Below are 13,966 nucleotides of genomic sequence, written 5' to 3' on the forward strand. Positions count from 1 at the left end.
AAATGCAAAATAGGTTATGTTGATCATGAATTTTTTTGGGCAAAAAAACGTTTGGTCATCGATCGAGCTTAAAATGGGGCTATGAGGGTTTTCAGGGACGGAGAATTCATTCCCGGCGCTAGAATTTCACCATAGCAGACACTTCTCTCAGAAATGGCCCATTTTTTGAGCTGAAAAATGAGCTAGAAAAAAGTTGACGAATTTCGCAATTTTTATGACGGATTCAGACTAATTCGAGATTGCTGATTTCGAATATGAGGTCAAAATTGATCCTATAGTTCAGTAGATATCGAGATAAGCACCAGTTTTCTATGAAGGAGGGGCGAGCACTAAAATCCGACGGCAGATTCGAACTCGGTGACGGGTCATTCCATGTCAACTCAACCAACGTTTTTGGGTCATGTCCTTCGGTTTGCTCAATTTTTTTTTTTACAATATCTACCCACCCAGTAAGTAAGAAAGCCGCAATCAGTTTGGTCCCAGCCCCCTCAGGGGCGGGTGGGGGTGCTTCCATTATTTTTACAATGTCTCGAGGTAGTCGAGGTACTCAAGTTCAGAAGCCCATTACTCCAAAACTATGATACTTTGATCAAAACTGATTTCACAGTTCGAAAGGGCATTAAATTTTGAACTTTTTAAGCATTTTGAAATTTTCAATAGTTGAAAGTTGAACTTTCAATTTGAAAGTTCAAATTTCAAAATGTCGCTGTAAGTGGGAGCTACCATTTAAAATTTTGAAAATATTTCCATAGATGTACATTTTGATACTTTTTCGAAATATTTAGGTTTCGAGATGGCACTCGTTGATGGAAGGGGAGCAACCCCACCCCCCATTTTGGGTGAAACTTTCAGAAGAAAGTCTGGGGCATGTGATATATCGAATTGTATGTTTTCGGCGACGCTGAACACAAATATGACGTCAGATTTTTGGTAGAACCACATCCACGGCCCCCAGCACCTCCTCAAAGGGGGTAAAAGTTCAAAAAACCATTTTGTTCGTGTGACACATGGAATAGTATGTTTTTGGTGACGCTGAACACGAATATGACGTCAGATTTGTGATTGGACCCGTCCACGGCCCCCAGCACTTCTCCAAAGGGGGTGAGCCCCCCCAAAAATGGTTACATTCGTGTGACACATGCAATAGTATGTTTTCGATATCGCTGAACACGAAATTGCCTTAGTATTTCGAATCGACTTCACCCATGGCCCCCAGAACCTCCCCAATAGGTAAAAGTCCAAAAAAATTGTTGGGGCCGTGGATGGGGTCCAATCACAAATCTGACGTCACATTCGTGTTCAGCGTCACCAAAAACATACTATTCCCTGTGTCACACGAACAAAACACTTTTTTGAACTTTTACCTCCTTTGAGGAGGTGCTGGGGGCCGTGGATGGGGTTCTATAAAAATCTGACGTCATATTCGTGTTCAGCGTCGTCGAAAACATACAATTCGATATATCACATGCCCCAGACTTTCTTTTGAAAGTTTCACCCAAAATTGAGGGTGGGGGTGCTCCCCCTCCATCAACGAGTGCCATCTCGAAACCTAAATATTTCGAAAAAGTATCAAAATGTACATCTATGGAAATTTTTTCAAAATTTTAAATGGTAGCTCTCACTTACAGCGCCATTTTGAAATTTGAACTTTCAAATTGAAAGTTCAACTTTCAACTTTTGAAAATTTCAAAATACTTATAAAGTTTAAAATTCAATGCCCTTTCGAACTGTGAAATCAGTTTTGATCAAAGTATCATAGTTTTGGAGGAATGGGCTGCTGAAGTTGAGTACCTCGAGACAATGTGAAAATAATGGAAGCCCCCCCCCCACCCACCCCTGAGGGGGCTGGGACCAAACTGATTGCGGCTTTCTTACTTACTGGGTGGGTAGATATTGTAAAAAAAATTGAGCGAAATCGAAAGACATGATTTTCAAAATCGCCTTTTTTTGGTTGAGTTGACATGGAATGACCCTGACCTCAAATAAGTCGAAAACGACCTTTTATACTCGATTTTTTTGGAAACAAAAAAAATTCATTTTATTGGGAAAAAAACTTTTGGTCACGAATCGAGCTGAAAATTGGGCTATAGATGTTTTTTGGGACGGCGAATTCATTTCCGGCGTCAGTTTTTCACCAAATCACACATTTCTCTCAGAAATGGCTCATTTTTGGGCTCAAAAAAGAATTGGAAAGGTGTCGAATTTTGCAATTTTCATGACGTTTTTTGACTAATTCAAGGTCGCTGATTTCGAATATGAAGTCAAAATTGATCCTAGTTTTGTAGGTAACGAGATAAGCGCCAGTTTTCCATGAAAAGGGAGCAAGCGATTAGTCGAAAACAACATTTTTTACGATTTTTTTGGATATCAAAAAAATGCAAAGCGGAATTTTTTGGGCAAAAAAACTTTTGGTCGCGAATAGAGCTGAAAATTTGGCTATAGGGGGTTTTTTTGGAACAGCGAATTCATTTCCGGTGTTAGATTGTACCGATGGCGCTTCCTTCTTCTAAAAATTTGTCATTTTCTTGGACTCGAAATGAGCCAGGAAAAAGTTGTCAAATTTTGTATTTTTATAACGTTTTCTGACTAATTTGAGGTCGCTGAATCCAGAAATGACGTTCATTTTGCAATCGGACTCGTATTCGGCGATATAGACGCAATTTATCACTGAAGCAGCGCTCCACGACACAAATGGGCACCAGATTCGGACTCGGCGACCTCGAATTAGTCAAAAACGACCCTTTACTCGATTTTTTTGAAAATCAAAAAAATCCAAAAATTTGCAAAGGCGGTTCATGCATTTTTTTGGACAAAAAAACTTTTCGTCCTCAATCGAGCTGGAAATTTGGCTAGGGCGTTTTTTTGGGACGGCAAATTCATTTCCGGCACCAGATTCTTACCAGAGTGCCCCCTTCGCCCATCAGAAATGGCGCAATTTTGGACTCAAAAATAAGCCAGAAAAAGGTCACAGAATTTTACCAATTTTATGACGTTTACCGACTAATTTGAAGCCACTAAGCACAAAAATGGCGTCCATTTTGCTAAAGAATACTTTATACGGACTTTTTAAAACCAACCTAAAGCGTTATTTATTTGCGTTTAATTTTTTTTTTTGTGTGATCTTTCTTTTCTTAAAAAAAGAAACCTACCTAATCGATGAAGTGACAAAGTTAAAAAGTACCTACACATATGAACAAATCCCAAATACACGTTTTGTTTATAAGCAGTCGTCATAGTAACTTTTATTATGAAATGCAAATGTTAGGGTGTCCTTGTGTAGGGAATGGACAACAGCTACACCTGTTGTATTCGTTAACCATTATTTGTTAAGATATATTTCACCCTAGCGTAAATGTTATTAGTTCTTTAACACTTGGGTAGTTTCTATTAGCTTATGGCTTGTTATTCCTTGCGCGATATTTTCTATACGCGGTATTGCATTCGATGACGACGACGTAGCAAGAGTGCATCATGATGAGTGTTTATTCTCGGTTTGTTACTATAATACCCTCGAATATGGTACGGTTTTGTTTTTAGTGCAGTGATTGCCTGATTTAAGTATAAAAATATGGTGGAGAATAAACACACTATTTATTTCAATATGTGTCATCATTACCGGAAAATATTCAACGCTAAGCCAACGATTGATACTTCGCCACCGAAAGCTCTTCAAATTAAGACCAATTCTCAGTGGAACATTAGTAGGAATCCGTCACCATTTAGAACGTGAGTATATGCTTGTATTTGTTTGCATCAGCATTTTTTTGCCCATGTATCGAAAATCAATCGTGAAGAAGTTTCGATCATTGCTTATGCTCTAAATTGACGAACTGTAGCACTTATTTTTTATTGCCTGAATGATGTATTGACATAGAAGTTTAACAATAATGATAGCTTCATTATTTTCTGTACTTCATTTGATATTTTATTTTTTTGCATTAAAATTCGTTTCTTTTATAGCAAAACACCAGCGCAAGAAAAAGTAAAAACATTTCAAAAAGAACCATACTTGACCCAAGACAATGGAACCATCACGTGTAAATATTATTACCAGCATCATAACAAGGTAGGTACCTACTCAAAAAAATGGCACAAATTTTCCTTCTACTCATCCATTTTCAAGAAAGCTCGACGCTCGTCAAATTATAATAATTAAGAAACGCCTCCCACTATTTATAGAATTTTGTTTTTCCGTTGATTACGTGCTTGACTTTTATGAAATGCTTACTTACTTACGACGTAGAAATTCGTTGCATGTTTCACGAAAACGGGGTCAGTAAAAAACCCATCGTTATAGACGCCTTAATGTGACCGAAATGTTATGAATATTTTATTACGGAAAAATATCCACCTAAAAAGAAAACCCGGTATTATACCCATATAAGGTGTTTATATACCTACTAGTATAATACGAAAATGAACATCTTTGTGATTTGATATTGGTTATATTCAAACCAACTTTCGCGATAAAATATTCATCGTTTGCCCCTTTGTTGTTCTCAATTATGATCGATTTTTTGTCACTTTATACAGAAAGAAGAAAGTAAAAATGACGAAAAAGTGTTTAACGCACCGAATAAACCGTTTAATCCTAGAATATTGAAGACGAGCGCGCAGTCCAAGCTGCGAAATTTACGCGTTTATCATCCGCCGAGAAGGAAAAAAGTGGAGAAGTCTACTGAAAGCTCGCCATTACCTCAGGTAAGTACAAATGTGTGATGAAGTAATGTGTTGTGTGTGGAAGAGGGGGAGGGGGTACTGAAATTTACTCAACTTTTTCGTCACATTTTCTCAACTTTCTAACTCAGACCCCCCCCCTCCCCTCGAGTATTTTTCATGCTAATTAGCCAGATGTGGTTGGAATAAATTTTGGAAGGGGGGAGTTGGAAACATAAAAGTTGAAGGTAACCAATTTTAAATGTTCAAAAACGATGCTTTCATGCTTGACAAAATATTTGAATTGTTCTATATTGCAAGGTTTGTACTGAAATCCAAAATCCAAAATTCGCAATTTTTTCGAGTTTTTTTTTAGCCTTTTGGCCCTTGAAAATCAAATTCAAAAAGAGAACAGAACATTTTCGATTTTTCCCGAACGAAGCGAACGCAAAAGCTTCAGAAAGTTTACAAATTTGTCACAGACCCCCAAAAAAATCATTTTCCATACAAGAAGTTTCACCGACAAAATTTTGTGCCTATTGGTACTTCTAAATGAAATCTTGCACCTTTTTTCGTTATTTAGCACTTTTTTGCACCGATACCAATCCTGTAGGAATTGATTTGGTTATGTTTCTAAAAATTCTGAAGTTGAATTTTCATTCTTAAAAATTTTTGAAAAATTGCACACTCGAATTCTGATCTGTCCGAGCGAAGCGAGAGCACACGATGTCGAATAAAATTTCTAAATGAAAAAGCAGGACTTGAGCAGGACTTTTACGTGTAGCAGAATATTTTTTCAACTTTTGAGATTTTTGAAGAGGGAGGTGGGGATGGGCGAGGCAAAATTTTATATTCAATTTTTTCGCTTTTCTAAAATTTTCTTTTCAAGCAATCGGATGTTGAAAATACAATACTTATCAGGTACATAATTTCATTTCAATCTTTGAATTTATTTTCACCTTCGAGGTTCTTGGTAATATGTACGAGTAGAATAAAAAATTTTTCAACATGAAAAAATTTCAAAATGTAAAAAAATTGATACTTGGCGAGCCAGCATAAGGATCATAATTGCATCCCCCCTCGGTCGATCCTCAGGGACAACTTTTTTTATTAGAGGAGGAGTCCTAAGAAACATTTCTAGCCCTTGTCCTAAAAAAAGTGCTCCTACTTACAAAATGGCGACAATTTTGATTGACAGGTCAGTCGAAATCGCAGATTTTGCATTTCAACATAAGGCTTACACGTAATTTTAAAATTTATCATCTGTCAAATTTATAAGTGTTAAAGTGTCTATTGAGATTTTTGGTGAATTTTTGAAAATCAAATTTGGGTCAAAAATGAGGGAAAAAATCAAAATCTTACCCAATTGACCAAGAAAGCTGAAATTTGGGATATACCCTATTTTCGACATGCCAAATGGTTTGGAAACTGTTTCAAACCGTTTTGAGCACTTCTGGAGCCTCCAGCAGATTTTTAAAACTCGAGATTCCTACAAAATTTCATCAAATTGAGTTGAAAAGCCGATATTAACTCTTCAACTTATGTCTTTTGGAGCCTCCAGCAACTTTTTGGAAATTACTGGAGCCTCCAGTAGATTTTTGAACTTGAAATTTCCTCAAAATTTCATCAATCGGAGATGGAAGCCGAAATTTACTCTACACTCATATTTTAACATCCTCAGAAGACGACTTCAGGTGGGTTCAAGTCATTTTGGAGCCTCCAGCGACTTTTTGAAAATTACTGGAGTCTCCGCCAGATTTTTGAAACTTGAAATTCCCACAACATTTTATCAGATGGAGTCAGCAAGTTGAAATTTACTTCGCAAACTAATTTCAATACGATATGAAGTCGACTGCATGGTGGTTTCATCCCAAAAAACGCTATACAACCTTTCAAAAAGTTGCTGGAGGCTCCAAAACGACTTGAAATCCACTTGTAGTCGATTTCATAGCGTATTGAAATTAGTTTGCAGAATGAATTTTGGCTTTCCATCTCCGTTTGATGAAATTTTGGGAAATTTCAAGTTTAAAAAATCTGCTGTAGGCTCCAGTAATTTTCAAAAAGTCGGTGGAGGCTCAAAATCGACCTGAAATCCACCTGCAGTCGACTTTGTAGCGTATTGAAATTAGTTTTGAAGAATGAATTTCGGCTTTCCAATTTCATTTGATGAAATTTTGTGGGAATTTCAAGTTTCAAAAATCTGCTGGAGACTCCAGAACTGCTCAAAACGGGTTGAAACAGTTTCCAATCGATTTGGCATGTCGAAAATAGGGTATATCCCAAATTTCAGCTTCCTAGATCAATTTGGTAAGATTTTGATTTTTTCTCTCATTTTTGGCCCAATTTTGATTTTCAAAAATTCACCAAAAATCGAAGAAGGCACTTTAGCACTTGAAATTTTGACAGTTGGTAAATTCTGGCCTGATCTTTCGATCTACCACTGTACGGTTTAAAAAATTACGTGCAAGTGTTATGTTGGAACGCAAAATCTGCGATTTCGGCCGACCTGTCAATCAAAATGGCCGCCATTTTGTAAGTAGAGCCTCGTTTTTTTGAGGACAAGGGCTAGAAATGTTCCTTAGGACTCCCACTTCAAGAAAAAAGTTGTCCCGGTGGATCGACCGGGGGGGGGGGTAGTGCAATAGATCCTTATGCGGGCTCCTCGACCATACCAATTTTTGATACAAAATTTTAAAATTTGAATGATGATTTTTTTAAATATTCAAACCTGAAAAAAAGGAAACGAGCATGAGTGAAGCGAGGCTAAATGCTTTCAAAAATTCATTTTTAGAAAAGTCGAAAAAAAGTTTTTTATGCAGGAAGGAATTTAATTATCATGATTCAAACTTTGAACATTATTCTCTAATTTGAACAATAAGTTCTGAATTAGGAAAGAGCAAATAGCCCAAGCAAAGTGAGGACAAAAGCTTTCAAGTTTCGTGAATGTGTAATTCAAGTTCTAAAAAAATCGACAAATGAGCCCTTTTTTACAAAATTTTTTCAAAATTCTAGAAAAAGGAGAAATTAATTTGATAATTTGAAATCTGATTGAAAAAAAGCAGGTCTTTTTGATGAAAAGTTTAAAAAGCAGGACTTTTGCAGAACTTGCATGATTTGCAGAATCGTTAGACACCTTGGATTGGAGCATGAGCTTCGAAAAAATTGATTATTCGAAAATTAAAATAAATAATGCAAAAATTTGATTTTCAATGATTTCAACATTCGAAAATTTCCAACAGTTTTCAGGAAATTATAATATTTTCAAAAATTGAAATAAAAGCACCGAGCGACGCTAAGGCAAAAGCTCCCAAAAATTAATAATTTTTCAAAAGAAAAAGGACGTTATTTTTGATCGATGGCCAGAGCTGTAAAAAATCAATAATTCGAAACGTAAAATAACATCATTTTTGAATGTTTGAAGATGCATAAAGTTGGTTTTTATGGCTTTAGCATTTTCAGTTCTTCAAGAAATTATACCTAATATTTGTAAAAATATAAATAATGCCAGAGCGAGGCGAGGACAAAAGCTCTCAAAAATTCACAATCCTACATTTTTTCTAGACTTACATTTAGTTATTTTTCAAAAACAACCAATATTTGGATAAAATTAGAAATTTTTGTTTTCAAATTTTCTGCAAAAAGTAGAACATTATTCAATATTGTCAAATTTCAAAGCAGAAGTTGAGACTTTCTGACAGATTATACTGGAATGCATTGAACAGGCCTTGGGGGGGGGGAGGGGGAATTCCAAGAAATATAAGTTGACATTATTTTTGATGTGAGAAGACGATTTTTCTCTACATATAACTTTGGCCGGAAAAAGCAAAAGGAAAAGGAAAATTAACTGGCCCGAGCTAAACGAGGGCGAAAATTTTTGAATATTTATAATTCAAGAAGTAAAATTGAATTTCCCAAATTTTGCCAATTTATCCAATTTTCCCCCAAAATTCCCAACTTTTCGTCTAAATTTTTTTATCTCGGAAGTGTGAAACCCCTTCCCCCCTCCCTTTGACACGCGTCTGGGCAACCATGCTTAGAATGTATATTTGGTAATCAGTTAATGACGTTATGCATATTTTTAATCATTTACCTATAATCATTTTTACAGCAGAATGAAGATGATAATGATAAAAAGGACGAAATAATACGTCGACCTGTATTTAATGTGAAATCATCTTTGAAAAATTCCAAAAGACAGCAGTCACTCGTTGTTTTAAACCGCAATAGTTATTCGGTCAGTATTCACACTGTGGTTACAATTCACTTAAAACTCAATCATATTTATGGGTATATCAAGCAATTACTGATGCTTCATTTATTACCGAACCATTTATCGATGTACTTACAGGAAGAATCCAGTGAAGATTCGGCATATAACGAAGGAGAAGGTGTACTAAGTGGAGATAGTCGCGGTTCAACTCCTCAAAATTTATCTAATAAGCATCAGTCTGCTAAATTAATCATGGCTGATAATAATCAATCTAAAATTATCAATACTTCAATCAAGTATGTAATTTTTTCCAACTATATAGGTAACCTAGATTAGATAGGTACCTGTATTTGTCAATTAGGTATCGATAATTTTTCGAATTGATTACAGTAAAGTGAACGACGAAGTAATTTACATCCAGTTCTTGAAAGATATCACCAATGATATCCTGAAGAAGAACATTTTCACTAATAAAGCTCTAAAAAGTGTTTTCCAACATCACGTGCAAATCAATAAATACGAACTTGAAATGGTTAGCAACTGAATAATTGAACATACTCTAAATAAGTATAAATTGATTATAAATTTAGGTACCTAACTCTTTTGTAAAATTATAATGTTACAGGAAAAAATGCAAAAAGAGATAACCAAACTACAAGAACGTCTGGGCGTACCCAAAGACGATAAATTAGACGACGAAAATTACGGTTTAGGTAAAGACTCGTCTATCTCAGAACCTCCCAAACCAGCATCAGATTCTTCTCGAGAAACCTCTATTTCTGTCGATCATACAAGCGAAGCAATTCCACAACTCGAAGAGCCCATCGAAGACGAGGATGCATCGAAAGAACACGAATACAGCGAAGATTTCAGCGACTTTGATAATCATTCGGTAGCTTCGGAAATAAGTAATAATCACGAATCGAGCGATGAACATGTTTCGTACAACAGCGAAGATAATGATAAAATATCCTCAGTCAGTGATAATGAAGAAGAAATCGAAGAAAATGACAGAAACGACGACGAAAGTATCGCTGAAGAAGAGAATATTATAAGTCGAGGAGAAGAAGATTTTGAAAGCGAATTGGAATCGGAAATATCTGAAAATTCTTGAAAATTCGTGTAATCAAATTTTTTCGATGGAGGGGTTGATTTTTATACAAATGAATAGTAAAGTGTCAGTTTTTTTTCTGAAATAATTATTTATATTCTTTGAAGTCAAATATATCGAAGAGTTTGAATAAAATTTGATTATTTTTAATAGCTCTGTTTTATTTATCTGCTTGGGGGGGGGGGATAAAAACATCAACATGTGGCCAAAAAATTTTTAGGGCCATAATCAATAATGAGTACTTTATATAAATGAGTCTTTATTCACCAATAGGTACTATAGAATCACAAAAATTGGCCAAAATACAACACACCTTTACAATGAAATCTAATAATCGTTCGTTTTGATACATATTGCGAAGTAATTCAATAGAGATAGGACCATTCATGATAGCGTATTTGTTTCTAATCTCGCCTATAATTCGTTCAACGTGAATACGAACAGATGCAATCGTTCGTGTATTTTCCACAGGACTTGGTTGAAGTTGTGCTTGGCTTCGATTGGAATCTGGTACTTTTACTGTTTGTGTCTCTGCAACTAATTCATTGATAGTAAATCCTTGATCAACTAACACAACATCTCCAGGAAGAAGATTTTTAAGAATACCACAGTCTTCTGTTATAACTCTATCGCTGACTCTACCTTCGTAACCTTTAGAAACGAAAGAAACTACTCCATGTGGGGTAATACCGATCAAGTATTTTACAGTATTTGTACCACTGTAATTAGAAAACGACTGTTGGTTTGCTCGTAACGATGAAGGTTTCTGAGTACTAACTTCAAAACATTCTAGAATTATAGCAAACTTATCTCCAAAATTGTTTCGAAAACAAGCTGGTATCAATACTTTAGCTGCATCACGACTAGGCCAAATAATGAATTCATTCAAGGCATGATATAGAAATATGATAACTTTCTTGAAAATCAGCGAAGCAGAATCGGCTCGAATACCAAATCTATAGCCCAAATCTCTAAAAGAACTATTCATTCTAAGCTTCATCAACGTTAATAAAAGCATTTGAAAGTTATCTATCGCTGTAAACTTCAACGAGCTCAATGAATCATCTATTGCATTTTGAATTAACTGAAATACTTGAAAACTTGGCAAGCCGGTGTAGAATTTCAATTTCACTTCGTCTTTCATAAAAGCTGCCTTGGTTAACTGACGATCCGAGAGGCGTTGTATTTCTTGTCTTAGTTGAAATACCTCTTCAGTTCTTTTTTGAAGTTCGCCCCATACATCGATTGTTTCTTTACAATGTGAATCATTTTCAAGTTGCTCTTTCGGCGTATTATTATCAACGATCGTGGAAGCACTATCATCACTGCCATCTTCATTGATTTCTATCGATGAATTTGAATACGAAATTTCTTCAGGTGGTGATGGTGAAGTAGATGAAATTGAAACTCGAGCAATTTCGCGCTGTGCGTATCTTTCAGTCCGCCTACGAAGTTTTATCACTTCCTAATTTCACATCAATTTTTCCCATATTTATAGATGGTATCCAGTCAGGGTCATTAACATCCATAACATCAGCAGGTTTCCCTAAAAAAAAAAATGAAAATAAATTCGTGAGATTCGGGTATTTAAGTTCACCTCGATGTGAATACTAGTGGTATTTTTCTATAGGTACGTAAACTGTTCGAAGTACATAAGTATATTGGTGTTTACCTGAAATGAAATGCGCTGAACAAATTCTCCTAGTATTCAAATCTTCCAACTTGATATCCTTTCGGTTAAGTTTGGCAAACCATGCTTTTCTTCTTTTTCTCACCAATTGATTCTTGTTCGCCGAAATACAATTCTTCTTAACTTTCGGAAAGTTAAACATCCGAACTCCCTTTGCTTTATCAGTTACATTACGACATCCCACAACAGAACAGCAAGTCACCATAATGTATAGCGATATTTTTTCAATTTCTTCAACTAAGTAAGGATAAGAATCACATTTAAGTCGAATTGAAAGAGTTGCAAACACTAGTGATGGGCCGATTATTAATCGATTAATCGAATAATCGATTAATCGGCCTGAAAAATAATCGTTTGGCGATTATTTTTTCTTCTTCCGATTAATCGATTAATCGATTATTTTGAAAAAAATAATCGATCATGTTTTTATAGGGTATTTGGCGTAAATTTCATCACAATCTTGCGTTTTCTGGCGTTAAAATTGAAAAAGGATAATTTTCAAAACCGTGAAAACAGAAATATTGACCAATCCATCTTGTATTTTCATCATTTTCTCCAGAATAATCACATTTCTGTCATTCTCTGTTATTTCAACGGTCAATTAATTAACATTTTTACGTTTTTTTCAGCAATTTTGAACATTTTAATGTGATAAAAAAATAATCGAAAATCATCGATTTAATCGATTATTTTTTCACCGATTAATCGGAGTCGCGATTATTTTTTTGGCCGATTAATCGATTTTCGATTATTTGAAATAATCGATTTTTGCCCAACACTAGCAAACACGTTATATTTCAAAAAGTGAAATTTACATTATGCGGTTATGATATGACTGATGACTGATAACAGTGATAACAGTTTTGCCGCAAAAACGCTAAGCGTGAGTATGCAACCCGCGAAACGCTCTGACGTCACGACGTCACACAGTGTATAAGTGGTTGCAGATCTTGATTCCCCTTACATTAAAAAAATTTACCAACTTGATCCTTTGGCTTAACAGTGGTCAGTGGGAGGAAAAATTTTTTTGACCAAAATTGACGCATCAAGAGGGACAAATCGTTTGAAAAATCAATTTTTTAGCATTTTTGAAGGTCCTTTATACCCATACTAAATATTCTGAAGAAAGTATATGATACTTTGATAAAAACTGATTTCACAGTTCGAAAGGGCATTGCATTTTGAACTTTTCGAGGATTTTGAAATTTTCAAAAGTGGAAAGTTGAACATTCAAATTGAAAGTTCAAATTTCAATTAGCGCTGTAAGTAGGAGCTACCATTTAAAATTCTGAAAAAACGTCCATAGATCAAAGATGCACCATTTGATGCTTTTTCAAAATATTCAATTTTCGAGATGGGATCTTTTAATAGAGGGGAGCACCCCCTCCCCCAAATTTGGACAAAACTTTCCAAAAAACACCTGGGGCATGTGATATATTGAATGATATGTTTTTGGTGACGTTGAACACGAATATGACGTCAATTTTTGATTAGACCCAATCAATGGCCCCCAGCACCTCCCCAAAATGGGGTAAAAGTTCAAAAAAGTGTTTTGTTCGTGCGACACATGAAATAGCATGGTTTTGGACGTTTTGGTAACGCTGGACACGAATATGACGTCAGATTTTTGATTGATGGATTCCATACATGGAGATCATTATACCTATTTGTTGGACTTTTACGTATTTGGAGAGGTTCTGGGGGCCATGGGTGAAGTCAATTTGAAAAACCAAGGCTATATTCGTGTTCAGCGATGTTGAATACATACTATTTCATACGTCACACGAATGAAACCACTTTTTTTTTACTTTTACGCCTTTTAGGGAGGTGCTGGGGCCGTGGATGGGGTCCAACCAAAAATTTAACGTCATATTCGTGTTCACCGTTACCAAAAACATAGAATTCAATACATCACATGCCCTAGATTTCTTTTGAAAGTTTTGCCCAAATTTGGAGGTGGGAGTGCTCACTGCTCCCCCTCCATCAAAAGGTACAATATTTATGGACATTTTTTCAGAATTTTAAACGGTAGCTCCTACTTACAGCACCATTTTGAAATTCCTCACCCACCTCTGAAGGGGCTGGGACCAAACAGATTGCGGGTTTCTTACTGATTGGGTGGGTAGACATTGTAAAAACAATTTGAGCGAAATCGAAGGACATGATTCAAAAACGTTGGTTGAATTGAGGTGGAATCAGTGGAATGACTCAGACGTATAATTGCACATTTCTTTTAGAAAAATTGAATAGAGAAGGAAATCGAGAGGAAAAATACAAATTATGAAGACTGATTTTAAAA

At 35.6% G+C, this 13,966-nt stretch overlaps 2 protein-coding genes across 3 annotated transcripts; one reads left to right on the plus strand and one right to left on the minus strand.

Annotated features, from left to right (window-relative positions):
* The first annotated feature begins 3,301 nt into the window (after window positions 1-3,301).
* LOC135837801 (spermatogenesis-associated protein 7 homolog) lies at window positions 3,302-10,127 on the plus strand. 2 transcript variants are annotated; one of them, XM_065353194.1, is made up of 7 exons: window positions 3,302-3,726; window positions 3,961-4,066; window positions 4,534-4,701; window positions 8,768-8,890; window positions 9,005-9,162; window positions 9,257-9,398; window positions 9,492-10,127. In XM_065353194.1, exons 1-7 carry the CDS (start codon window positions 3,569-3,571, stop codon window positions 9,978-9,980), a joined length of 1,344 nt encoding a protein of 447 aa, XP_065209266.1. In that variant the 5' UTR covers window positions 3,302-3,568; the 3' UTR covers window positions 9,981-10,127. The 2 variants fall into 2 exon arrangements, with proteins under 2 accessions (XP_065209266.1, XP_065209265.1); XM_065353193.1 differs by having other exon boundaries at window positions 3,303-3,726; window positions 8,765-8,890.
* A 92-nt stretch (window positions 10,128-10,219) lies between these two features.
* LOC135837802 (uncharacterized) lies at window positions 10,220-11,960 on the minus strand. Its single transcript, XM_065353195.1, has 2 exons — window positions 11,650-11,960; window positions 10,220-11,523 (listed from the first exon to the last, which is right to left on the minus strand). Exon 2 carries the CDS (start codon window positions 11,119-11,121, stop codon window positions 10,237-10,239), a length of 885 nt encoding a protein of 294 aa, XP_065209267.1. The 5' UTR covers window positions 11,122-11,523; window positions 11,650-11,960; the 3' UTR covers window positions 10,220-10,236.
* Between the last annotated feature and the right edge of the window lie 2,006 nt (window positions 11,961-13,966).

Source organism: Planococcus citri, chromosome 2, assembly GCF_950023065.1.
Source record: "Planococcus citri chromosome 2, ihPlaCitr1.1, whole genome shotgun sequence".
NCBI lineage: Eukaryota > Metazoa > Arthropoda > Insecta > Hemiptera > Pseudococcidae > Planococcus > Planococcus citri.